Below are 25,246 nucleotides of genomic sequence, written 5' to 3'. Positions count from 1 at the left end.
GATTGCCAGTCCTCGCCTTTCTAGCTGCTTAAACTGGGTCTCTGACCCAATATGGGATGATGTCTCTGAGTTCAGGGGCTGTGGCCAAGTTTTCAGAAAGGTTTCTGAACACATAAGGACCAGAAGTGACTTCAGAAGCAGCCTCGTCTCGAGTGCAGGGTGTCGGTGGCAGTGCTTGCCCACGTTGCATTTCTGGGGTGAAAAGAAAAAGTTCAAGAAGGCTTTTCTCAAATGTGCTGGCTGAATTGCATCTAGAGCTGTGCTTCAGAGACATCGGGACTTCGTGATTTTGGAGATGTGTTGAGGGTGATGGGTGGCCGGAGGCCCCAGATCAAGTCAGGGTCCCAGTGTGATGGGGGCAGGACTGGCCTGTCTAGATGAGCATCATGCCTGGGTCAGCCTGATGATCTGCTCCTGGAATCACGCGTCTAGTTGGCCAGGAGACCTTGAGCCTTCCGCCCGACCAGGTGTATGAAGAGATGGGACATGGGATGTGGAACCAGGCTGGCCCCCGTCTGAGCTGGATTCCAGGCGACCTTGGGCAGGTCATCCATTCGCTCGTGTGTTTACTAGATGTTTGCTGAGTGCCTGCCTTGTGTGATGCGTGGGGCCAGGCACGGGGGGTGTGTAGGTGACCAAACGTGCTTAGTCCTTACCCACATCAAGCTTCCTGTCTAGCCGGGGAAACAGAAACCAGAGAAGTCGTCATATGGCTGGGAAAGTGAGGACACACTGCAGTTGAGGCGTAAGAAAGAGACGCTCCGAGACCTGGTCTGGGCTGGCGAGACAGGGAGGACGTGCTGGGAAGTGACTTGGGACTTCAGCAAGAAGGGCCAAGTAAGTCGACACATCGTCCACCCGTGGGGGCTGGGCAGGGGCAGGGCACCTGTGGAAGATGGCAGCTGAAACGTCTGTCCCGTCACCTCTCTAGCCCAGGAAGCACTCGCAGATCTAAAATCCAGCTCCCCGAAAGCAAATGTGGTGCAGAGCGAACGAGAGGAGGCACATGAACACGAGGGAGGCTGTTCTTTCTCTTTAGAAAAGATGGGAACTATTCACAATGAAATAGGGCTGGAGTGGTAGCACAGCAGGTAGGGCGTTTGCCTTGTATGCAGCAGGCCCAGGTTCGATTCCCAGCATCCCATATGGTCCCCCGAGCACAGCCAGGAGTAATTCCTGAGTGCAGAGCCAGGAGTAACCCCTGTGCCTCGCTGGGTGTGACCCAAAAAGCAAAATAATAGTAATAATAATAATCTCCAACACACACACACGCACACACACACACACACACACACACACACACACACACACACACACACACCTCTTTGAAAGCACTCATAGGTATGAATTCAGCTCCTAGGTTCTTTTGCTCTGAGTTAAGTTCAAGTTAGGCACAAACGAACTAACTTTCCAGCCCTAAAATTTGTCCGTAGAAATGGAAAGTGAATCCGAGGGATAGTACAGCCCTAGGACGTTTGCCTTGCCCGCAGCCGGCCCAGGGTGTCAGCCCCAGCATTTCCTACTGTCCCCCAGGCAACATCAGGTGTGACCGCTGGGCACTGCCAGGTGGGGCCCAGTCCCCTTCCGCCTCCAGCCCCGAGGATGATCTTTCTGGCAGGGAACCATGGTGCTTTGGGGGAGCCTGGGTCTCTGCATGGGATGGTGACCCCCTCCTTGCCACACCGGCCTGCCTCTTCCCTGCTGGGAGACCCCAGCTTCGTTTTGAATCCCGGAGTCCAGTCTTGACGGAAGCCAAACAGCTCGAATCCTGAGTAATGAGTCTTTATAGCCAATCCAAAAGTGTTCAATTCCTCCAGGAACGCTGAGTGGAGGCACTTGTAGCCCGGGGCAATTGGGAACTTAATTCTTTAAGTGTAGCAATCTGGATGATCTGAGAGCTCAGAGTTTAAGGGTAATTGCTCAATTTTCTATCCATGTCAATAGGGAAAATAGTTAAAAGTGTCTGAACACAGCCAGGCGGGAGGAGAGGTGGAATTAGGGGAAAAAAAAAAAACACTATCTGCTGCCCGGCCGCTCGCCCACCCGCTCTTCTCTCCTGGCTCCTGGGCCCCTTCTCCCGGCTTCCCTCGTCTCTCTGGGAAGAGCCTCCTCATCCCTCCTGCGGGAGCCTTTGTCCTGTCAGCGGCAGCCACGCTCCAAGCTCCATAGCTCTGTCCTGGAGACAGACTGAGCCGAGAGGACTCTCTTAAGTACAGAGAAATTGGAACCCTTGTACCTCAGGTCCTTTCTCTTGCTTAATAAAGATGTTCCCTTATATTAAAACATTGGATGGTGGTCCCCGACCCAAACCTAAGGGGAACCTCAGGGGCTTGCCTACCTAATGTTTTCAAAATGAGCTTGGAGCGGGGGGGACGTGGTGGGGGAGCGATAGTACAGCAGGTAAAGCACTTGCCTTCACAGAGCCGACCTGGGTTTGATCCCCAGCATTTTCCATACCCCTGAGCACCACCAGGAATGATCCCTGAGGGGCGGCGGGGGAGAGGAGGAGGAGGGAGGAGAGAGAGAGAGAGAGAGAGAGAGAGAGAGAGAGAGAGAGAGAGAGGGAGAGGGAGAGAGGGAGGGAGGGAAGAAGGGAGGGAGAGAGGGAAGAAGGAAGGAGGGAGGGAGAGAGAGAGGGAGAGAAGGAGGGAGAGAGAGAGAGAGAGAGAGAGAGAGAGAGAGAGAGAGAGAGAAAGGATTCAGTGCAGACTTCTTAATAATGTCGCTTAGTTTTAATTTCTTGGGGCTGGGGAGTTAGCCCAAGGTCCTGAGTGTGGCCGGGAGGTCTGGGTTCAATCCCCGGCCCCACGTGGTTCCCTGAGCGCAGACCAGAGTGACCCTGAACAGAGCAAGGTGTAGCCTCAGCCAGAGCAATGCTGGATGTAACCCTCCCCTCCCCTCTCCCCGGCCAATTTGTTTCACCACGTCCCAGGTGCCTTTCTCGGTCAGTGCCTCCCTGTCCTTGTCTGCGACCCTTTGGCCCAGGGTCCCACTGTCACTCAGCTTGCCCATAGCAGGGATGGATGCAGCAGGGAGGGGACCAGGGGACTCAGTGGCCCGAGCATTAGCTATCATTTTTGTTAGGCTTCATTTGATCAGCTATTAAGAACATTTGAGGAGGGGCTGGAGTGATAGCACAGCGGGGAGGGCGTTTGCCTTGCACACGGCCGACCTGGGTTCAATTCCCAGCATCCCATATGGTCCCCCAAGCATCGCCAGGAGTAATTCCTGAGTGCAGAGCCAGGAGTAGCCCCTGTGCAATGCTGGGTGTGACCCAAAAAGAAAAAAAAAAAAAAGAACATTTGAGGAAACCTTTGTCTGGGTAGGAAACGGCACGGGTGAGCAGTGTTTGTGGGAATCCATGGGACCCTGCTACTGGCGTGTGCACTTGGGGTGGAGCCCCAGGGCCGCCCTGTAGAGAGATATGAGACATCCTGTCGCAGACAAGGGCCTCTGTGGGGCACACGTGTCGCAGGCTGACCCACAGGAGTGTGCCGCTAAAGACTTAACGACGGGAAACAAGCTGTCGTTGGTGGTGTCACAGTCACTGTGACATCCTCCCACTGGTTTCAAGCTCCCAGTGAGCCACGGCTGACCGTAGAGCTGCGAGGCTCTGGGCAGTAGCACTCCGGGGTCTCTCCTGCCCCTCCTGTGGGCCGCAGACGCAGAAAGGCCGAGAGCATAGAGCCGGCGTGAGGCTCCGGGAGAGGTGAGCCTGGAGAGTTTCCTTTGTGCTTAATAAAGGTGTGCGGTGGAATTTCTAACCATGTTTCTGTTGCTCGACCTGCAGGCAGAATCCCTGAGCGCTCGGGTTCTGGGTTCTGCCACTCGGGATCAGGAAGCCCCGCATGCCGCCCAGGGGGAGGTGTCATTGCTCGTACCCACGCTGCCCTGCATTTGCCCGTGAGGGAGAGCCGCGCATGCCCACTCTTGGCTTTCGCATCCTGGCTCAGGTGTGCTCTGGGCCCGGGCTCTCACCTGGCCTGCCCGCCTCTGACTCAGCTCTCCTGAGTTGCCCCCTGGACCGTCAGGAGGCAGCGGGAGAAGCCCAGGGGCCCGTTGGTCCACGCCCTGGGGCTTGAAGTCAAACCCTTTTGCCTCCTGCCTTCTTTTCCATGAGCCCCTGCCGAGGTGACTGTCAGGTAATGAGTGCTTGAGTCCTCCGGGGAGGGATACTGTGCTGGGGTGAGAGGAGGGACTTTGGCCGGGCAGCTGCAGGTGGAGCAGGGCGGTTGCTAAGCGCCAGGAGTGGCCGCTTAGCCAACACCAAGCCACGGTGTTCGGCCAGTTGGCTGGACTGAACGCATCGCTGACCTCCAGGAATTTCATGTTTATTAGCATATAACACCCTCGGACATAGAGGAAGAGCTGACCCCCCCGGGAATCTCAGACACTTGAAAGAATGCAGGGGGTGTAAAAGCTCAACAGTTGGGGTGGTGGCGGGTGGTCGGGGCATGAGTGCTGAGGTCATAGCGGGGCCTCGGGTGGGGTGTTGTTGGCTTACTGCATTATAGAAAAGGGGGTTGGGGGGCCGGAGCGATAGTACAGCGGGGAGGGCCTTTGCCTTGCGTGCAGCCAACCCGGGTTCAATCCCCGGCATCCCATTTGGTCCCCCAAGCTCGCCAGGAGTAATTCCTGAGTGCAGAGCCAGGAGTAACCCCTGAGCATCACTGGATGCAGCCCCCCAAAATAAAGAAATAAAAAATAAATAAATAAATAAATAAATAAATAAATAAATAGATAAATAAAAAGAAAAGGGAGTTTTGTGGCAGTGATTCCCAAGGAAAGACTTGCTGTGGCCAGGGACAACTAGAACGTTTGGGTCAGTAAATGTAAAAGGGATGGTTCTTTCTTCTTTTTTTTTTTCATCTGTACCGGAAGCTTCTTGTTTGTGGACCCTCTGAGAATAAAGATCTCCCAGAGAGAACCTCCTCTGGCAGCAAGGAAACGAGAGCTGACAAGCAATTGCGTGAGGTCGGCGAGTTAGAGGCACCTCTGGGATCCGGGGCTGCCCGCTAGCGCAGCCCCATGGCCAGGCGTCGGGCCCAGTGCCTCCCGCTCAGCAGTGGAAGGCATGTTCCCAGCAGCAGCCCAGAGGGCACCTCAGTGAGCTTGGACTTTGGAGGCTGCCGGGTCTGTCTCTCGGACCCCCCAGTGTAGGATGACATTACTTTGTCCTTTCCCTGCTTACAGCACACAGCGATTCCGGGGCACCGGACACGGGCGGTGAGACAGAGCTGCCCGGAGAGCCCGCGAGTGCACTCGCCCCTCGGCAAGCCTTAGTTTTTTACCCCCCAGCGTGGATTTGCCAGGCTGTGGGCCCCACGAGCAGTGAGACCGTGAGAACCTACCTGGGACTTGCCAGCAGCTTCTTGAATGCAGGCAGAGAAGCACTTGGGACTCGGGTTCATGTTTTCTAGGAGACTGTTCAGAGTCTCGAGGCCCTGCCTGGGAAACTTGACATGTGCCCGCCCAGAGAAGGCACCCAGGATGGGGTGAAGAGATGCTTGGGAGGGCTGGAGCGATAGCACAGCGGGTAGAGCATTTGCCTCGCACACGGCCGACCGGGGTTCGATTCCCAGCATCCCATATGGTCCCCCGAGCACCGCCAGGGGTAATTCCTGAGTGCAGAGCCAGGTTACCCCTGAGCATTGCTGGGTGTGACCCTAAAAGAAAAAAGAGAGAGAGATACTTGGAACGCCTTGACTTCTGCAACAGTAGTAGAGTCTGGTGTGACTGTGTTCCGAGTGCCCCCAGAAGTGGAGTGTTGGGGGAGGAACTTGAGCTCGGCTTGTGGCCACATGTCATTGATGCGCCCCTGTCCTGCCTGACCCTGGTCAGCTGGGAAGCATCACCCGGAGTCTTGGCCAGCCCTTCTGCTCCCCTGGCCGAGCTGGCAGAGGGTGCCCAGGGGCCCCCGCCGTGCCCTGGCATGTCTGGGTCATCCCAGACTTTGCCAGCTTCGCCATGCCAGCACCCGCCTGGCACGCAATTGGAGGGACGCCGCCTGCTTGGTCCACGTCATCAGCGTCCTGATGGCCCCCACCTGAAGAGGCCCTTCCTGGGGATCTGGGAAAGAGGATTCTCGAGCTCTGTGTGCATTCGTACACGCCAGGTAGCGGCCGGGTGAGCCTTCCCCCGGGACCGTGTGTTCTGTCATGCTCTGCTCTCTGGCTGAACGTGGTCAACACAAGGAACCGGCAGAAGCCAAAGAGTGTTGGGTCTGCCTGAACTCAGAACCAGTCCAGCGCCTGGATTCTGTCGCGTGCACTGCTCCAGGTCACGGGGTGGGTGGTACGGGCCCTCTCCCCCGCTGTGGAGAGCGAGGAGGAGGAGAGGGGCGGGGACCCCCGTGCGGCCTTTTTTTGAGGGGAACCACTGCGCTCTGCTCCTGGTCTGACCAGGAGAGGCTCGGATGCTCGGGTGTTTCAGGAGATGGGGACTGAGCCAAGTACTCTGCGCTCAGGAATCACTCCTGTCGGTGCTTGGGGGACCCTATGAGAGGCCAGGGTGCTGAATCTGGGTTGGCCACATGCAAGGCAAGTGCCTTACTGCTCCAGGTCTGGGACTGGGTCAAGGAGAGAGAATACTCTCTGCAGTTTGGGAGAGGGGAGGGACCCTTGCTCTCCACAGACCCGCAGCAGGTCCTAGCCCGGAGGGATCTCCCAGGCTGGCTGTGCCCCAGGGCTGGGAGATGGAGCGGGACAGGCAAGTAGACACCTGGTATGGGCTGGCCAGCAGCGTCCTGGGTGGGCGAGAAACCGCAGGGGACCGGCTGCCGCTGCTCCGGGAGAGCGCGGCCGCCCGTCCGTCCGGCCAAGCCACCGCCCTGCCCGTTCCGCTCCTCCAAGGGAGCCTCCCCGACGCTCCGCTCCGTGTGGGCGCAGGAGGACACACGCGGAGAGTGCGATTCCTGAAGTCCACAAGCGCGGACTGGGCTTACCTAAAAGACCCTTTCAGAGCGAGCTCTTGAAGGATGATTACAGAATTGAGACACCATCATTTAAAAGTGCCCGAGGCGGGCGCCTTTGAAAATTGCTGCGGCGAGGGGACCGAGCGAGCGCCACGCAGCCCTTGATTGTGGCGCCGTTCCCTCCGGACCCCGCGCCCCCTCCCCCCCGGTTTCTCATCTGATAAGAGGGCACGAGCAGGAAGGCTCCTCATCTATCTTAGGAGAATCCGATTCCGAGTGGCTGTGATCAAAACCCGCTGGCTGTCGCCGGCAGTGGCCGCACGCGCGTGGACGGGGCTTGCTCAGAAGTGGGCTGTCGCGGGGGGGGGCGGCCGAGGGGGTGTCATGGGTGGCACCGATCAAAGTTGCCTTTTTTTTTAATAAATATATATAAGAAAGAATACAACACCGAAGGATTTAGAATAAAAGCAGTGGAGTTTGTCTGGTTTCGTTCCGTGTCACGCGGGGAGGATGAAATGGAATCGGATGAGCCCGTGTCCGCCTGGCTCCGGCCGCCCCCAGAGGCTGGCCCTCCCGCTGCACCTCCGTTTCCCCCCCCCCCCCCCCCCCAGTGCCGGCTCCTTCCCGCTGCTTCCTGCCTCCAACTCTTAAAGCCCTTCCCCTCCCCTGGCCAGTAATGCGTCTGGACAGCTCCCGGCTCGGATGGCCCCGGGGCTGAGGGAGAGCAGGCCCAACCCACTTCCTCCTGCTGTGCTCCTGCCCGCTCCTCCTCCTCCTGCCCGCTCGCTCTCGGCGCCCTGCTGGCCTGGGAGGCCCCTCCCGTCCCCCAGCTTCCAGGACGACGGGGCGTTTCCCGAGAAGCCTCCCCTGCCCCATCTGTGTCTCAGGAACTCACACCTGACGCTGGTTCTGGCTCAGCACTGGGTGGGCTTGGTGGGGGCGCAGGGGGGCGGTGTGGTTCTGGAGTAGGACAGTCGGGAGGCCAGCCCCTTCTTCCTCCACCTCTGCGGTGTCACGCCCTGGCCGGTGGCAGAAACCGGGACCGGTCCAGACCACCCTTTCCCACCGAGCTGTCTGCAGAGAGGGCCGCGGGGGCACTTCTTCTGGAGGGACCTCTTCTAAGAACCTCATCTGTTCTAAGATCGGCCACCTCCTGCCCCCGCCACAGGAGGAGGGAGAGTTTGGCAGAACAGGACGCATGTCCCCACCTGGGGCACAAAGGCAGGGGCGGCTTGTCTGTGTCTGTCTGTCCATCTGTCCCCCTCTGCCCTCCCGGGGCTCCTGCCTGTGCACAGTTGCCCCCGTAGACACGGGCTGTGAGCGTCCGGAGCCCACGTCCCACTCGGCCTTTCTCCCGTGGCTGCAGCTTAGACGAGTGGCGACCCTCCCGGCTGCAGCCGCGACTCCACGACAGGGCCGGGGTCCCTCGGAGCTGGGCCCGGCCCGCGTGGGGGCCCCTCTGAGACCAGCTCTCCCCTTGTTCCTTCGAGTGTTTGAAGCCTGTTGCCTCCTGCTTCCCCCTTTTCTTCTCCCTTTAAAAAAAAAAAAATCTCCATTTTTTTTCACTTAGAAAAAAATTATTTATACGATTGAGATCCACTAATTAAAGCCATTTTCTGGTATTTGGTTACTGGAGCGTTTGATGTGTCTCTGACAAGACCATGAAATGCATGGGCTGTCCACAGGGACGGAATTTGCTGAACACGGCTCTTTGTAAATGAGGGGACACAGAGTCGCAGCAGCTCATGAATATGAAACGGCCATGATGCCACCTCAGTGGACTTGGGAACACAGATGAATCCTGTCATGTGCTAAATGAGACCAATTTCTTTCACTTAACTTCATCTTCAATCAGACCTTCTTCCATTCGCCTGCTTAAAATTCCCCCTACGTGATGCAGAAGGTAACAGCATTCAGTAAAACAAAGTTTTGTAGCTGCAGAGAAAAATTATAATGATCTCCGGTTTCGAGGCACCGTGGCTTACCAACACGGGCGCCGTGGCCTCGGGAAGCCGCCCCGCCAGGGTCTGTGCCGGACACTGGCCCCGGGACCGGGGCATGGACGGGGCTGTGCCGGGAAGTGCCGCGTGGCCAGGCCCCTTTCCTGTGAACTGCCTCTTCTTGCACTTGGCTCCGACGACGACGGGCGGGCGTGTGCCCTCCGCTCCGCATGGGTGCTCTGCCGAGGCTGGAACGCCGAGTGGAGAACGTGTGTGTGCACGCTCGGGGCCTTTGCCTGGGCTGCGGGGGGCAGCGAGGGGCTGGCTGTGGAGCACCCGTGAGGACCGCCACCTGCATCACCTGTTAGTTGTCGAAGTTGAGAAAGTGCTGGGGTGCAGAAGAAACTTGGTAGAAAGTGTCTCCAGCGACCCCCTGCGTACAGCCGGCAAATGCTGTGCAGAAACCCCCAACCCAGAAACTCGGCCACAAGCAGAACTCGAAGGGGACCCGGGCACGGCTGCCCCCAGCGGAAACCCCTGACCCCCGTGCATCCCCCAGGTCACACTTCAGGGCAGAACCTGACGACTCGCCCGGGGTGGGCGCTGGGTGAGCCCGTCGCAGTTGGAGAAACCCCTTACCACCCGAGTGGAGCAGACAGAACCGCCCCCCGGGCCGAGGGGCACAGCCGCACGCATCCCTGCATGCCGGGAGGCTTCCTGCTGTTGGCCGCAGGGCTGCGAAGAGCCCCTCGGGGACCTGGCTGGGTTGTTAGCATGTTCCCGCGCTCGTGTGCTGGTAATATCCGTGATGAATGTGTCCCAGGGCAAACGGCAGCCTCTCCCCCTCTCACGTCCTAGAAGCCGATTGTCATTGGCCCTGCTCATCTTCCCATGAGTCTCCGTTTACCTATGTGTTTTTTTTTTCTTTTTTGGGTCACACCCGGCGATGTTCAGGGGTTACTCCTGGCTCTGCACTCAGGAATTACCCCTGGCGGTGCTCAGGGGAGCATGTGGGATGCTGGTAATCAAGCCTGGGTTAGCCGCGTGCAAGGCAAATGCCCTACCCGCTGTGCTATTGCTCCAGCCCTGCTATGGGTTTTATTTTATTTTATTCTTTTTTTTTTTTTGCAATCTGTATGTCTTTTATTTGTTACATGCATATATATGTTCTTTATTTTTTTTTTGTTTGGTTTGGTTTTTTGCTTTTTGAGTCATACCTGGCGATGCACAGGGGTTACTCCTGGCTTTGCAGTAAGGAATTACTCCTGGCATTGCTCAGGGGACCATATGGGATGCTGGGAATCGAACCAGGTCAAACATATGCAAGGCAAACACCCTACCTGCTGTGCTATGGCTCCAGCCCCTATTTTAGTTTTTTTTAATGTATTCTTTTAAAAATGTTTGTTTAAAGTATTACAAAACCATTAATGATTGGATTTCAGTCTTACAGTATTCCAACACCCATCCCTCCACCAGTGTACATTTCCCAGCACTAGTGTCCCAGGTTCCCTCCCATAACCCCCCACCCCCTGCACCTCCTCCTCCTCCTCCTCCTCTTCCTCCTTAATTCTTCCTCCTCCTCCTCCTCTTTCTCCTTCTTCTTCTTCCTTCTTCCTCCTTCCTCCTTCTTCCTTCTTCTTCTTCCTCCTTTTCTTCCTCTTCTTATTCCCCTTTTCTTCCTCTTCCTCCTCTTCCTCCTCCTCTTCTTCCTCCTCCTCCTCCTCCTCTTTCTTCTCCTCTTTCTGCTCCTCCTTCTCCTGCTCCTCTCCCTCTCTCTCTCTCTCTCTCTCTCTCTCTCTCTCTCTCTCTCTCTCTCTCTCCCCCACACGCACACACACCTCTCTCTCCCCCTGTCCCCTTTTGGGTGTTGTGGTTTGCAATGTTGATACTGAAAGGTTATCAAGAATATCCCTTACCTACTCTTAACCCTCGGATCTTGTCCAGCATGATCATTCCCAGCTATGGTTGTCCTACTGGTCTCTTCTCTATCTTACCTGCCCTCTGCCCTGCGTACACTTGTGGTTAGTTCCAACCATTGACCAGACCTAACCCTTGGCGTCTTACTTATTTCATACACCAACTCTCTTCCTGCTGGGGTCACCTGCATGTGGGCTTGTTGGCCCCGTGTGAGGGAACCCTGTGTCCCAGGGAGGTGATGCGTTTCCCGTCCGCAATCTCTGAGGTGTGTCCATCCGCACTGCGGCTGCTGTGGGGGGAGGGGCTTCTTCTAGGGCCACGGAGCAGGGAGACAGGGTCTGGACCAGCCAGCTCAGACGGGGTCTCTGTGCTCCCTGCACTGATCTTAGTGCATGCCGCCCCTCTCAGCAGGCCCAGCCGCTCTTCAGCGAGGCGCAGCCTGGGCTGGGGTTTGCCAAACCCAAGGGCGCTCGGGCTCTGAGTGGGGACAGGACAGGGTATTTGGTTTGGCCGAGTGCGTGACGTGGTGGCGGTTGGGGTGGGGGAGTTGGTGCAGTGCAAGCCCCCTTCCCATCCCACCCGAGGGGCGGCTCCCGGTCCAGTTGGCCTCTAGTGTTCCGGCGCCTGGACTTGCCGTGGAGACAGAGCTCAGGCCTCCCCCTCAGCTCCTCCCCCCCACTCCGCCTTCTCGGGGTGCTGGGGACCCCTGTGTCCCGAGCTGAGTCTGTGGGAAGACACGGCGGTGCCTGGAGTCGTTCTGCGGGATCCCGGGTTGGTTCAGAGGGTGGGCGGGCTGGACCCGACCCCTGCTGCCCTCAGTCTTTCCGTTGTTGCCGCTGCTGTGGTTTTGGCTCCTGGGCCATACGTGGTGATGCTCAGGCGTGGCCTGTGGCGGTGCCCGGGGGACCATGCGCTGTAGGAGAGCTCTGAGCCAGGCGCCCGCTCCCCTGTGCTCTCTCCAGCCCTGAGTTGGGGGCTGATTGAATGGCTCCACCCTGCTTTTGCCACCTTGCCCTGCTCGCTCCATCCTGGTTTCGCTGGGCTGTGGGTGCCGCCCACTTCGTATTTCCCAGCGGGTGGGTGCGGGTCCATCCCCACCCGAGCCGACCTCCTCTCTCCTGCCCCAATGGGTCCCCTCCCGACTGCACCCGCCACGCCAGCCTCTCCCACCCTCAGGTCTCACCAGCCGCGTTGCCCGGAACCTTTGCTTCACTGGCCCCTGCCTGGCTCGGTCTCACCTATCCCCCAGCTGCACCGGCCCCTGGGCCAGACTGTTCCCACGAGTCTCCGTGGCCTCCGCTCTGCATGGGATTCGCTGCATCGGGGGGCAGGGGGCGTCCACTCAGTGGAACACCAGAGGGTCACGAAACAGACCAAGCTCTAGCTGTGTGCAGAGAACATGGGGCTGGAGCGACAGCACAGCGGGGAGGGCGTTTGCCTTGCACACGGCTGACTGGGTTTGGTTCCCAGCATCCCATAGGGTCCCCTGAGCACGGCCAGGGGTAATTCCTGAGTGCAGAGCCAGGAGTAACCCCTGAGCATCTCCGGGTGTGACCCAAAAAGAAAAAAAAAAAAGAAATAAAGCAGAGAGAACAGTCCATTGAAGAACAGCAGAAAGATTTTTTTTTTTTGAAAGGGTCATATTTGATGGGCTCATCCAAACCATGGGAAATACACACAAGAATTGGCTGATACTCTCAAAAAATTAGAAATTGCACTCCCATTTGACCCAGCAATACCACTTCTGGGAATATATCCTGGAGATGCAAAAAAGTATAGTCGAAATGATATCTGTACTTGTGTGTTCATTGCAGCACTGTTTATAATAGCCAAAATCTGGAAAAAAACCAAGTGCCCAAGAACAGATGACTGGTTAAAGAAACTTTGGTACATCTACACAATGGAATACTGTGCAGCTGTTAGAAAAGATGAAGTCATGAACTTTGCATATAAGTGGATCAGCATGGAAGGTATCATGCTAAGTGAAATGAGTCAGAAAGAGAGGGACAGGCATAGAAAGACTGTACTCATTTGTGTACATATGAATATAAAGTAACAGAATGGGAGACTAACACCCAGGAATAGTAGAGATAAGTACCAGGAGGATTACTCCACAGCTCAGAAGCCGGCCTCTTGTGCTGGGGCCGATAGCTCAGAGAGACAAGGGACCACCAAGTAAAGGGTGCTAGGAGGACCCGTTCGGGATGGGAGATGCGGGCTGAAAATAGACTATAGACCGAACATGATGGACACTTAATACCTCTACTGCAAACCACAACACCCAAAAGGAGAGAGAGAGCAAAAGGGAATGCCCTGCAGCAGAGGCGGGGTGGGGTGGGGAGGACGGGGTGGGGGTGGTGGGAGGGATGCTGGGACCATTGGTGGTGGAGAATGGGCACTGGTGGAGGGATGGTACTCAATCATTGTATGTCTGAAGTGAAAGCACGAACGTTTGTAAGTCAGTAACTGTACCCCCCACAGTGATTCACTAATAAAAAATAAAATAAAAGAATTGGCTGATAGCAGTTGCCTACGAAGATAAAGGGGGGGGTCTAAGGAAGGAAAGTTTTCCTTCGAGAGATTGTTATTGGTAGAGGTGCACCAGGGGCGGGCCCAGTGTGCAGGCAGGCCAGCGCTCAGCTCTCCCGCTGAGCTCTGTGTTCCGGCCCTGCTTGTTCGGGGTCCACACCTGGTGGTTCTCAGGGATCACTCCTGGCAGGGCACGGGGGGCCATTTGGGGGTGCTAGGGTTGGATCCTGGGTGGGTGTCGTGCAAAGCTAGAGCCCTACCTGCTGTGCTTTCTTTCCTGCCTTTCTGCCTAGCTTTATTCGAATTGCACATGAATTTATTCCCCGAGTGGCCTTTAGTTCACAGGCAGGGCACGGGGTGGTGCCCGCTGCCCTGCACCCACACGATGGCCAGGTGTGTGTCACTGCCTGCCATCCGGCACAGCCTCACCTTATGCCATTGATAAGGTTCCTTGAATGAGTGCGAGCCACCGCTGGCAGGGGAACTGACCCACATCCCCTCTGTGCGGGTGGGCGGGGCGCTGCGGGCAGAGGGGCAGGGTGCCCGTCCGGTGCCAGGACTCAGAGGCAGGGCAGGGGCAGCCTGTTTGGCCGTGAAATGCTCAGTCGTGTCGCTGTGGGATGGTTTAATAAAAGTGATACCATATTTCCAGCGTGATTATCCAGACTGGTTGTGCGTAAGACATAATAACTGTGTGGGGTGGGTACCATGGCCCCCGTTTTAGATGAAGAAACTGAGGCCCAGAAAGGCTAGAGCCAGCCACACAGCCAGCCAGGGTTTGAAGGGACCATCAGACCTCCAAACCTTAGATTCAAACCCACCTGACAGATTGAGAACACCCCCCACCCCGTCCCACTACCCCCTCCCCAGTTCTTACATGAAACCTGGTTAGGTAAGCGTCATTTCCAGCTTACCAGGGAGGAGACGACAGAACAGATAACGTGATGACTGACTTTCCAGTAGTGGCACTAGAGTGGACTCAGGTCTTCCTGTGTGGTCACCTGGAGCAGTGCGACTCCCCTGAGGTCCAGTGGCCATTGCTGATGGCAGTGATGGCAGGTGGGACCGTGCTGTCACCTGTGGACTAGAGAGAAGGGTGCATTTTCGTGTCTAGGTTTGTTCGTGGAGTGTGTGTGTGTGTGTGTGTGTGTGTTAGAGTTGGAGCCCCCCTGGGGGACGGATGCTGGGCCGGGAGGAGGAGCAGGGGAGGAAGGCAAGAGAGAGAATGCAAACTCTCCGAGCACATCTTTCCCGTGCACATAAATCAGCAAGCTCGTGTCTGTCGCTGTAAATCAGAAACCGGAAAATCGTGAAGTTCTTTGAAGTCAGCCCAAAATCTGCTCCACGGCCACCTGTTCCCCTGGGGCCGGGACTTGGACAGCCCAACCACGGGCGATGGCTCAAGCTGTCACAGTTCCGGAATGTTCCAGCTTGCCTTGGCCTGGCTGTCATCGCTGGCTCCAGCCCACGCGGGCAGGCGGTGGGTTCTGCCGGGCGCCAGGCTTCCAATTAGAGAGAAATCCCACTGAGTGGCCAGCCCCGGCAGCGCCCTTGCCAAGGCCCGAGCTGACCTCTGCTCCCTCACAGATGGGCCAGCCCCACGCTCCCCTGCACGCGTCGGCGTGGGGAGAGGTGGCTCGGGGAGCCCGCGGGGAGGCTGAGTGGGCCGTGGGCTACGGTAGCACCGCTCCTCAGCGCGCGGGGAAGCCAGGCAGAGCTGACAGGACCCAAATGCCAGCGTGGCGGAGGGGACGGGGGACTCGGGGACGCGACCCCTGTCCTGAGGCCCCGGGCTCAGCGGGCAGTGTCTCCTGACCAGCTTCTGAATATTCATTTCATGCTGGACTCCGGCCCGGCCCAGGCCCGGAGCAGCGCCACGGCTCCCTCCAAAACTGTCAGAGTGTCAGCTGACGGCCCGTGGCACCGCCAGCCCCGTCCCCGGCCCGCGGGTCCCGGCGGCCGGCTCAGGACTGTCTGTCAGCAGCCGTCGCCGCGGTCCGTGCCGCAGAGCAGGAGTGAGTAAACCCTTCCGCTTCCGTGAGCGCCTCCTGGAACTCTGGCGAGACAGACGGACACGGGGTCTGCACGGCTCCTTTCTCAGCCGAGGTCTTGCTGGGTGGGAGCCACTATTTGGGGGTGTCCTATGTGTCGTCTTTATTTCCTGCAACCAGCAGATCTTTCTCTGTGCGACCCCTTTTCACATCCGCCCCCCCCACACCCCTTATTATCTTTGCTCTCCTCTGCCTGTCTTGTTCGCTCTGTGTGTGAGGTTGTCTCAGCCTCTCCTCGCACACCTTTCCTCTCTCTTTCCAGGCCCAGAGTCTTTAAGCGCGCAGTTGGAAGCGTAATAAAGCCCGTGGCTTGGCGCTGACTGTTGTGTGCTTGGGCTTAGTGTGGCCAGAACCTTTGCAGTGTCTGCCGAATAGCTGGAAAGTTCCAGGGCCTTAGGATGATTCTGCGCCTCTTAGAAACATCATTGAGAGCCGAGGGGAGGAGGGAGAGAGAGAGAGAAGAAAGGGAGGGAGAGAGAGAGAGAGAGAGAGAGAGAGAGAGAGAGGGTGAGAGGAGAGAGAAGAAAAGGAGGGAGAGAGAGAGAGGAAGAGAGAGGAGAGAGGAAGAGAGTGAAGGAGGGAGAGAGGAGAGAGAAAAGAGAGAGGAGAGAGAGAGAGAGAGAGAGAGAGAGAGAGAGAGAGAGATCTCAGGCTTAGAGCAACGTCTAGCATGCAGGGGCCACAGGCTCTATCCCCGGCACCACCATGTGACCCCCTGGACTATCCTCTGAGCACTCTGTCCAATCCGGTCCTCGGAAGCAGATCCCAAGGCCCTGTCTGTTCCCTCCTGGCATTTCTCTTGGTGTTCCCAGCACCTTCTTGCCTCTTGACCATTTCCCCCTGCTCCGTCTCCCTTTTGGCTCTGCCTGGACAGGGCAAACAAAACCACCAGCATTTCCCTGTCCACGACACTCACCTGGACCCGGAAAGGCTGCTTGAAGACGCACCATGTCCCGGGGAGGAGACGGGCCCCCTTGGCGTGGCCCTGCTGCCGTCTTCGTGACTGCTAGACTGCGGAGAGACTTGGGCTCTGTCTGCTGGGAGGTCTACGTTTCTGTCCCGTGTAGAGTGCTCAGAGGAGGAAAAAAGTCCCCGTTAGGCAGCAACACAAGTGCGGTCTTTAGAATCCGCTGTGTCTGCTGCAGCAGACCTGGCCAGTGAGCCCCCACCCCCATAAACTGGCGAAGCCAGGTCAGATCACTGTGGAGAGGGGGCAGGGAGTGGGGGAGGGGCTCCTCTGACTGAAGTGCTGCCTTGCCAGCAGAGGCCCCCAGTTTGATCCCCGCACCTCCCACATTCTCAGCACTGTGCAGTTTCCAGCTGACAGCCCAGTGTGGAGCCCTGCAGCCTGCAGAGCCCCAAGCACAGGCATGCATGCACACACGCACACACAACCACACATGTGCAGTGCTACACACACACATACACCAGGTGCACACACACATACACACGACCACATGAGTGCAGCCATGGCCAGGCCTGCGCGCGCGCACACACACACACACACACACACACACACATGACCACCCATGTTCAGTGCCACAGTCAGGCATGCACACACACATACACATACACCACACATGTTCAATATCATGACAAGGTATGCACACACACAAGCATGCAATGTCACAGCCAGGCATGCACACAAACACAGGACCGTGCAAGTGCAGCAACACAGCCAGGCATTAACACACACACAGACATATAAACATGACCACACAAGTGCAGCCATAGCCAGGCATGCATACACACACACACACACACACGCACGCACGCGTGCGTGCAGCGATGGCCAGACATACACATACATACACACACACACACATATATGTATGCAGCCATGGTCAGACATACACATACATACACACACACACGACCACAAGAGTGCAGCCATGGCCAAGCCTGCATACACACACACACACACACACACACACACACATCCACACACACATGACCCCACAAGTGCAGCCACAGCCAGACATTCACACATGTGCACACACACACACACACACACATAACCACACGAGTGCAGCCAGGGCCAGGCGTGCATGTTACCCTGTGACCCCATCACCACGCGTCGGCAGGGGCCAGAGAGACAGGCCGAGCACCCCTCAGGTGTGCAGGGTGTGCGCCACCACCAGCACTGTGACCCCTGTCAAGACCATGATGAGCCCGTGCACAGGATGGGCCTGGGTGGCATGCGGGTGACTCTCGGGACAGCACCCTGGGCACCTGACCGCCAGGCCCACGCGTCACTGCTGCTGCCGCCTTACTGCCGTCCACCCGCCAGCGCTGTCGGGGGTCCTGTTTCTCCCTGGGGTCCTTGTGTCCGTCTGTGTCACCCGCCCAGTGTCCCAGCCCCACCCCGCAGGCTCCAGGACTCAGGGCTGGCTGAGGCTGTGCCGGGCCCCAGCCCAGGCCTGAGTGTCCACGTGCTGCCCTGTCCCGTGGAGGCCCTGGATGGCCCGCCGGGCGCTGACGCAGGCGGGCGTCCACCTCTCGTTGCAGACATCCCCGTCATTCCGGATCTGGAAGAGATACAGGAGGAAGACTTCGTTTTGCAGGTGGCGGCCCCGCCCAGGTACGCTGGCTCAGGGCCGAGGTGGGTGGGAGGAGGGGCCGCGCCCTCAGGTGCTGCTGGCCTCAGGACCCCCCATTCTTAGCCATCTCCTCCCCCCAGGGTCCTCCCAGCCTGCGCTTCCCTCCTCACAGTCTCTCTTTCCTGCAGTGTCCAGGCAAACCGGGTCATGACCTTCCGTGACCTGGACAACGACCTCACCAAGTACGCTGCCTTCCAGACCCTGGTGAGCAGTGGGGCCTGCATCGAGGGGGCCGTGCGGACACCCCCCTCCCCTGTCGGAACCCCCTGTTGGCTGCTTCCGTGCATGGCCAGGGAGGGGGCGGGGTCCCAGGCGTCCCCTCCTCAGACACTTCCGCCTCCCTGACCCCAGAGAGTCCAGCGCTTCCCAGTGGCAGCCCCCCTCCCTCACGTCCCAGCTGCCCTGTGGGCCCCTCACCCGGTCACCTTTTCCCAGGCCTCCCTGCGGGCACCCTGAGGCTCCCTTGCTCTGCTCGGGTGTGGGTAGGGCAGTTGCCAAAGGTCCCCGAGGCCCAGCCCGTCGCTTTGCCTTCGCAGGATGACGAGATCGACCTGAAGCTCCTCACCAGAGTCCTGGCGCCCGAGCATGAAGTTCGGGAGGTAGGTGGCCGCTGGGCGGGGCTGCAGGCGGGAGCGGGGGCGGCCGGCGGGGGGGACCCTTGCCTGACGCCCTCTCTCAGGATGACGTGAGCTGGGACTGGGAGCGGCTGTACACGGAGGTGTCTTCCGAGCTCACCACGGAATGGGACCAGCTGCACGCGGAGAGGGAGGAGCCCGTGGGGCCCCCCATGCACGCCTGACGCCCGGCGAGGGGCCAGCCAAGTGTTCACAGGGGCGGAGTGTTTTATAATAAAAGTCTTTATTTTCCACCAAGCACAGTGGCTCTTCCTGGTGTCATGGTGGCTATTCCCGGCCTCCCTCCCTCCCATTGCTTCCCTGCCCTCCTGGAGAGATGCCCCCCTCCCCGTTGCCAGGCTGGGCACCCACCCACCCCACTGTGCCCAAGCAGGAGGGGAAGAGGCTGCCCCATGCTGTTTGTGGGAGGGGGCAGGGGTGGGCCCTGCAGGACCCGCACGGTGGGGGGCCTGGTGGGGAGGGAAGACGCTGCCTCCTCCCTGCTCTCAGGCTGCGGCGGCCACACTGGGTTTGTGGGCTCTCCTCCCAGCCCCCCACCATCACCCCGATAGCCCCCCTCCCCGGGCTAATGGTTGAGACCCACCTCCCTTCCCTGCCACTGTTTATTTGGGGGGGGTTAGGGGGCAGCCGTCACACCCAGTACCGCTCATGTGTCCGGGGTTGAGCCTGGTTGAGCCTGGCTGAGCCTGGCAAGCCACGCAAGGCAGCGCCTTCCCCTGCTTCCTCGATCCTCCTCCCTGCCGCTCCCTAACACGAGCTCAGCTCAGCACCCGGCAGGCGACATGCAGCTTCCTCCCTGTGACCCCACTGCCCGGGGGGCTCTCTCCCACACGGGCTGCTCACCACTTGAGGCGATTCCAAAGCCAGTGCCATGAGAGGTGATTCCAAGGCCAGATGCCGGCGGGGAAGTTCCCTCCTCCCTGAGATGCCGCCCTGTCAGGTTCTGTTCTGTGGGCCCGAGCAGGGCCAGCGGCCACCTCCCGCCAGGCACTCCTTCCCGAGGGGCCAGCACAGAGTAGACGGCCAATGCCGGTGGTCAAGTGCCACGGAGAAAAAGCTGATAGGGGGACAGGGCGCAGGCATGTGACATTGTGGAGGGGTGGTGGGCTAAAGTCGCCTGTTTTGTTTTTGGTTTGTTTGTTTGTTTGTTTGTTTTGCTTTTAATTAGATTATTTGGGGGGGGAACTGGAGCGATAGCACATCGGGTAGGGCGTTTGCCTTGCATGCGGCTGACCCAGGTTCGAGTCCCAGCATCCCATATGGTCCTCTGAGCACTGCCAGGGGTAATTCCTGAGTGCAAAGCCAGGAGTAACCCCTATGCATCGCTGGGTATGACCCAAAACAAACAAAAAAATGGAATATTTTTTTATCTTAACCAAAGCCATTTTTTTTTAATTTTTTATTGAGTCACCATGTGGAAAGTTAAAAAGTTTTCAGGTTTAAATCTCAGTTATACAATGCTCGAATACCCATCCCTTCACCAGTGCTCATATTCCACCACCAAGAATCCCAGTATAGTTCCACCCCGCCCCCTCACACCCCAAACCCCCCCACACCCCTAGCCCCCCCACCCTAAGCCATTGTTTTATTTTTTTTTTGTTTTCTCTAATTTTTTTTTATGAATCACTGTGAGATACTTACAGGCTTTCATGTTTGAGTTTCAATCATACAATGATCAAACACCCATCCCTCCACCAGTGCACATTCTCTGCCACCAGTGTCCGCAGTATACGCCCCCTTTCCAGCCCTCCCCCTGCCTCCATGGCAGACTATTTCCCCCATACTCTCCCTCTACTTTGGGGCATTATGGTTTACAATACAGATACTGAGAGGTCATCACGTTGGGTCCTTCATGGAAGTCGCCTGTTTTGTTTGTTTGTGGACCACAGCTACACTCAGGGCTGACTCCTGGCTCAGGGATCACTTTTAGTGGTGCATGGTCGCCCGGGATTGGACCAGCGTCAGCCACGTGTACGGCAGGTGTCTGACCTTCTGTCCTCTCTCTCCTGGCGGAAGGTGAGCTTTGAGCCAAGATCCAGGGGAGGTGCCAAGACCCGGAGAAGAGTTGGAGGGTGAGAGCACGGTGTGTGTGTGGCGGGGGGTGGGGGCAGCAGAGCTGAGAGCATGGTTGGTGCCAAGGGGAAGCCCCTGCCCAGTGTTTGGGGACGGCACTCCTTCCAGGGGTGCTGGGGATCGAGCCCCGACCCCTGCAGGCCAAGGGTGGGCTGCGGTTGCTGAGACCCCCAGGGGCACAGCTGACCCGCTGCCTGGAGGGTGAGGGGACCCATGAGTTCTGTCTGCCCAGGATCGGAGGTTGTTGGGGGTGCTGCCAGCTCCCCATTGGCACAGCTCGAGGCACACTGGGCGGCCGCATTTGTAGGGCTCCCCAAGGGGCTGCATCTCAGAAACGGCCACACCTGGGTTCTACCCCAGCACCCCCAGGTCCCCCGCCCCCCAACCAGGAATTCCCGTGCATCCCGCAAACACAGCTTGTCCTGCCCCTCCACAGTGCAGCAGGAGAGAGGGGGGTGGGCTGGGAGGGGCCAAGACCCAACTCTGCCTTCAGGAAAGCGGGGAGGGGCTCGCCTTGCATGTGGCCAACCAGGGTTCAGTCCCTGGCACCCCTCCGGCCCAGCTAGGAGTGATTCCTGAGCCCAGCGCCAGTTGTAAGCCCTGAGCACAGCTGGGTGTGGCTCGAAGAAAAGCAAAGGGGGGAGGGGAAGGGGTGCAGCTCATTTCCCATAAACGTTGGGACATACGCCACCCCACCGAGTGGGTGTGAGCTGAGAGTGACTCTGCTGTGGGGCTGCCCCGGCCACAGGCAGAGCAGCCAGCAGGGGGCGGCAGTCCTGCTCCTGGGGAGCCAGACAGACTCGGAACCCTAGGTCAGCCCCAGCTTGAGGACGCGTGGTTGGCGCATGACTGCCAGCAGGAAGCAGTGAACGCGCCCGGGGAGAGAGGATGGATAAGGAGGAGGAGGCCCCCGTGGGTGGACGGGAGGCTGCAGGACTGCAGTGATGCTACAGCAGAGGAAAGTGTTCCAGGGGCAAAACAAACGAGTCAGGAAGAAAATGACCACGTGAGGGGTGATTGCCCCCATTTGTGCACTGCTGCAGATATGAAGCCGATGAAGAGGAAAGGCGAGATTTAAAAATAAAGTAGTGGACATTGACAAGAGGTGCCCAGAGAGAGGCCAGGTGTGGGGCTGCGGAGATAGGTGGGAGGTATTTATTTCAAAAAGGCAGTGGGCTTTATAAGTAAAGCACTTTGCTCAAGTGGGCACCAGTAACGTCTCCATTGTGAGACTTGTTACTGTTTTTGGCATATTGAATACGCCACGGGTAGCTTGCCAGGCTCTGCCATGCAGGTGAGATACTCTCGGTAGCTTGCCGGACTCTCCAAGAGGGACAGAGGAATTGAACCCGGGTTGACCGCATGCAAGGCAAACGCCATACTCGCTGTGCTGTCGCTTCCGTCCTTTATCATCATCATCATCATCATCATCATCATCATCATCCTGTTGATCATCAATTTTCTCGAGCGGTCTCAGTAACGTCTCCATTCGTCCTAGCCCTGAGATTTTAGAGGCCTCTCTTTACTCGTCTTCCCCAACAGTGCCACATTGGAAGCTCTTTCAGGGTCAGGGAAATGAGACCCATCACTGTTACTGGTTTTGGCATATGAATATGTCACGGGGAGCTTGCCAGGATCTCCCATGCAGGCAGGAAACTCTCAGTAGCTTGCCAGTTCTCCAAGAGGAAGAACTAGGCTATAAGATGTCGTGCGGCCGCATGGTTTTATAAACTCTGGATGTTGGCCATTGGTGGGATTACACAGCACTGGGGGCAGTTTGTGGGTGTGACTTCCTAGCTACTGGAAAATGGGGAATCTGGGCGGAAGAGGCCCAATCCCGATCTGAGCAGGCTTGGAGATCTTAGCCCTGGGTCCCACACACCTGGGTTCCTTTGCCAGTTCCTTCCTGCGTGAGGCTCGTCTGAACGTGTGGAGAGGGGCCTTGAGCATGGCTGTGTCTGGGTTCCGGAGGTCTTTGGCTGCCGGGGCTCTGCTCAGGGCGGGGAGGAAAACTCAACCCGCCCCCCTCCGAGGGCCCCCAGTGAAGACAGCCAGGCGAGAGGGCAAGAGACTCTGCCTCCAGTCCTTTATAAGTTAAAAAAAAAAAAAAAAACCTTTAAAAGATTAGATCTTTGTAAGCAAGGGGAGAGCGGCTGCGGCCGGTGGCTGGCTGGGTTCTAGAGTGACACCGCTTTGGCAGCGGGCTCAGAATGCCGAGAGAAGCCTGCTGGGGGGTTGGGTGCAGGGGCGGGGGGTAGGGGGACATGCTGGGCTTTGCTTTGGGTGAGGTACAAATCGGAAGGCTCAGGCGGCCGAGCAGCCGAGGAGGAGCTGTCCACAGAGGCCGCAGAGAGTGAATTAATTCCCGGCATATGTTCCCAGCAGCTGTCGTGGTGACCTGGACCAGAGGGGTCAGCGCGTGAGGGGCCGTGCCAGGCTGGGCATTAGCCCGGAACTCCCCAGCCACCACCAGGCTCTCGGCTCCCACCGAAACCTGGCCAGCCAGCGCGCCCCAAACATCTGCTGCAGCTGTAGCCACCAGCACTGCCCGAAGAGGGGGGGTCCCACCTAACCCCCCCCCGACACACACACATCCACACACACAGCTCAGCGTGAGGGCTGGGGAGGGCCAGAAAGAAGCCCAGGAACAGCATCTTCCTCAGCTCAGCCTGCAGGACACACACCCGCCCTGCCTTCTCCGGGCCCCCGGCAGGGGAGGGAAAGGAGCCACAGAATCCCGGGGCGGTGTCCTAAGTGCCACTCCCAGAGCACCCCTGGGTGCTGGTGGGTCGTGCAGTGCCCAGCACCCCTCAGGAGAGGGCGATGCACTTGGGGGAGGGAGGGCAAGAGCGCAGGGCACTGAGAATGCAGAGCCTGCCCGGCCGCTGACCCCCACACTCCAGCGCTGACCAGAGCCTGCCCGGCCGCTGACCCCCACACTTCAGCGCTGACCAGCCACCCCTGCTCAACCACGGGGACTAGGTGGCTGGCACTTGGTGACGAGCATGTCTCATTCCAGGGCATGCGCAGCCGATGCTCACGGGAAGTCAAGGGCCTTGGGTGCTGCTCAGAGGACACCTACTCCCAGTCAGAAGGGGGTGGGCGGCCACACAGGCTTCCTCGGGCCCCTGACCCCATTTGATTTGGCTTAGCCCTTTTGAACTGGTTAGTTCCTAATCGACATTGACATTGGAAAAGCTGCCGACTGGGGGACAGGACAGCGGGGAGGGCAGTGGCAGTCAGCCCCAGTTCATCTGGCACCCCGTATGACCCTCGCAGCCCACCAGGAGTGACCCCTGGGCGCAGGACCTGCCGTGAGTCCCGTGTATCATGGGGTGTGGTCCAGAACCCGAAAGGAAAGAACCCCGATTGCCACCTTCTCTGCAGCCGCAAGCTCCGCCTAGCCCTGGAGCCTTGGCAGGAGCCGAGACCAAGCCCCCCTACAGGGGAGTGCAGCCCCCCGCCCCACCCCCCTCTTCCAGGGCCCCTCCCAGTCCGCTGGATTACCCCCCCCCCACACACACACACACACACACACACACACGGACCTGCTCTGAAGGCCCCTGGGTCTCCCCTCCAGGCTCAGGAAACCCACCTGAGCTGGCCATGTCCTGGGATACCTCCAGTACTAAGACCCTCCCCCAGCCGTTGACACTTCCCCCGACCCCAGGGTGGGATTGGGCCTCATCTTGAGTCGCCCTGAGCACTGCCTGCCCCACCCTGCCCCTCCCCACCGAAAGAAAAACAAGAATCTGGGGTGGTCCCAGCAGGAGGAGAAAATAAGGTTGTTTTTTGTTTGTTTGTTTTACCCTTGGGAGCTTTGGAGCTTCTGCTGGAGGCCTCTGAGTGGTCACCACCCCCAGGGCCTGCCAAATGCTCAGATGCTCCCCAGGGCTCATGAGGGCAGCAGGAGCTCTCCCTCGAGCTCTCCCTCAGGGCTGAGGGCGCTGGGGGGGGGGCGGGGGGGCTGTTTCCTGTTGCACAGGGTGCCGCTGGGCTGGCTCTGGGAGGAGCCCAGTGGGGTGCATGGGGGGGGTGTACCTGGGGGAGAAGGAATTCTTTAGCTCTGCATGGAAGACAGCTAAACTGAGTGAGGCTCCACCAGCTGGTTGGAGTGCAAAGGGACTGGAGTTGCTCGTAGGAGCAATGGAAGGTTCCAGAGCTTCTGAGAGGGGCTGGCTGCACACCTGGAATCATCGTGAAACTCGGCAATCCACACTGCTAACACTGCCCGTCATTGTTATTGTATTTGAATCATATATCACTAGACATGACGTTATGGGCAGGTGTGTGACCGAGGCGGGGCACCCACCGGGCCCTGTTCACTCCTCTTTTGATTCTGCTGCCCATGGGCATGGGGGTGTCCCACTCTGCGGCAACAAGGACCCGACTCAGAGCCTCAGACTCCCAAGGCAGCCTCCTTCAGCTGTTGTGCCCGAATTTCAGATCCCCCGTTGCGGAGAGACCAAGTCCACACACGATAATGCAAAAGCAAAGGAACTTTAATGCTCGCTCGAGCTAGGGTCCAAGTCTCATCCAACACAGTGGAGTCTTGACAAGGACCCCGACTCCAAATCACAAGCAGTTT

The 25,246-nt window shown here is 58.3% G+C and overlaps 1 protein-coding gene across 2 annotated transcripts in view; it reads left to right on the top strand.

The window, feature by feature from the left end:
• IFT43 (intraflagellar transport 43) overlaps positions 1–18,819 on the top strand; it is a 92,227-nt gene extending 73,408 nt beyond the window's left edge. Inside the window, exons 1-5 of one of the 2 annotated variants that reach the window (XM_055129970.1) lie at positions 15,033–15,314; positions 17,859–17,931; positions 18,079–18,154; positions 18,487–18,549; positions 18,630–18,819. In XM_055129970.1, the coding sequence (XP_054985945.1) occupies positions 15,137–15,314; positions 17,859–17,931; positions 18,079–18,154; positions 18,487–18,549; positions 18,630–18,749 (510 nt within the window). In that variant the 5' untranslated portion in view covers positions 15,033–15,136 and the 3' untranslated portion in view covers positions 18,750–18,819. Of the gene's footprint in view, positions 1–15,032; positions 15,315–17,858; positions 17,932–18,078; positions 18,155–18,486; positions 18,550–18,629 lie in introns of those variants that run through there. The other variant, XM_055129968.1, reaches the window with a different exon arrangement.
• Positions 18,820–25,246: the final 6,427 nt, after the last annotated feature.

This window comes from Sorex araneus, chromosome 3 (assembly GCF_027595985.1).
Source record: "Sorex araneus isolate mSorAra2 chromosome 3, mSorAra2.pri, whole genome shotgun sequence".
In the NCBI taxonomy this organism is placed as follows: Eukaryota; Metazoa; Chordata; class Mammalia; order Eulipotyphla; family Soricidae; genus Sorex; species Sorex araneus.
This window is presented reverse-complemented; position numbering and strand designations above follow the sequence as displayed.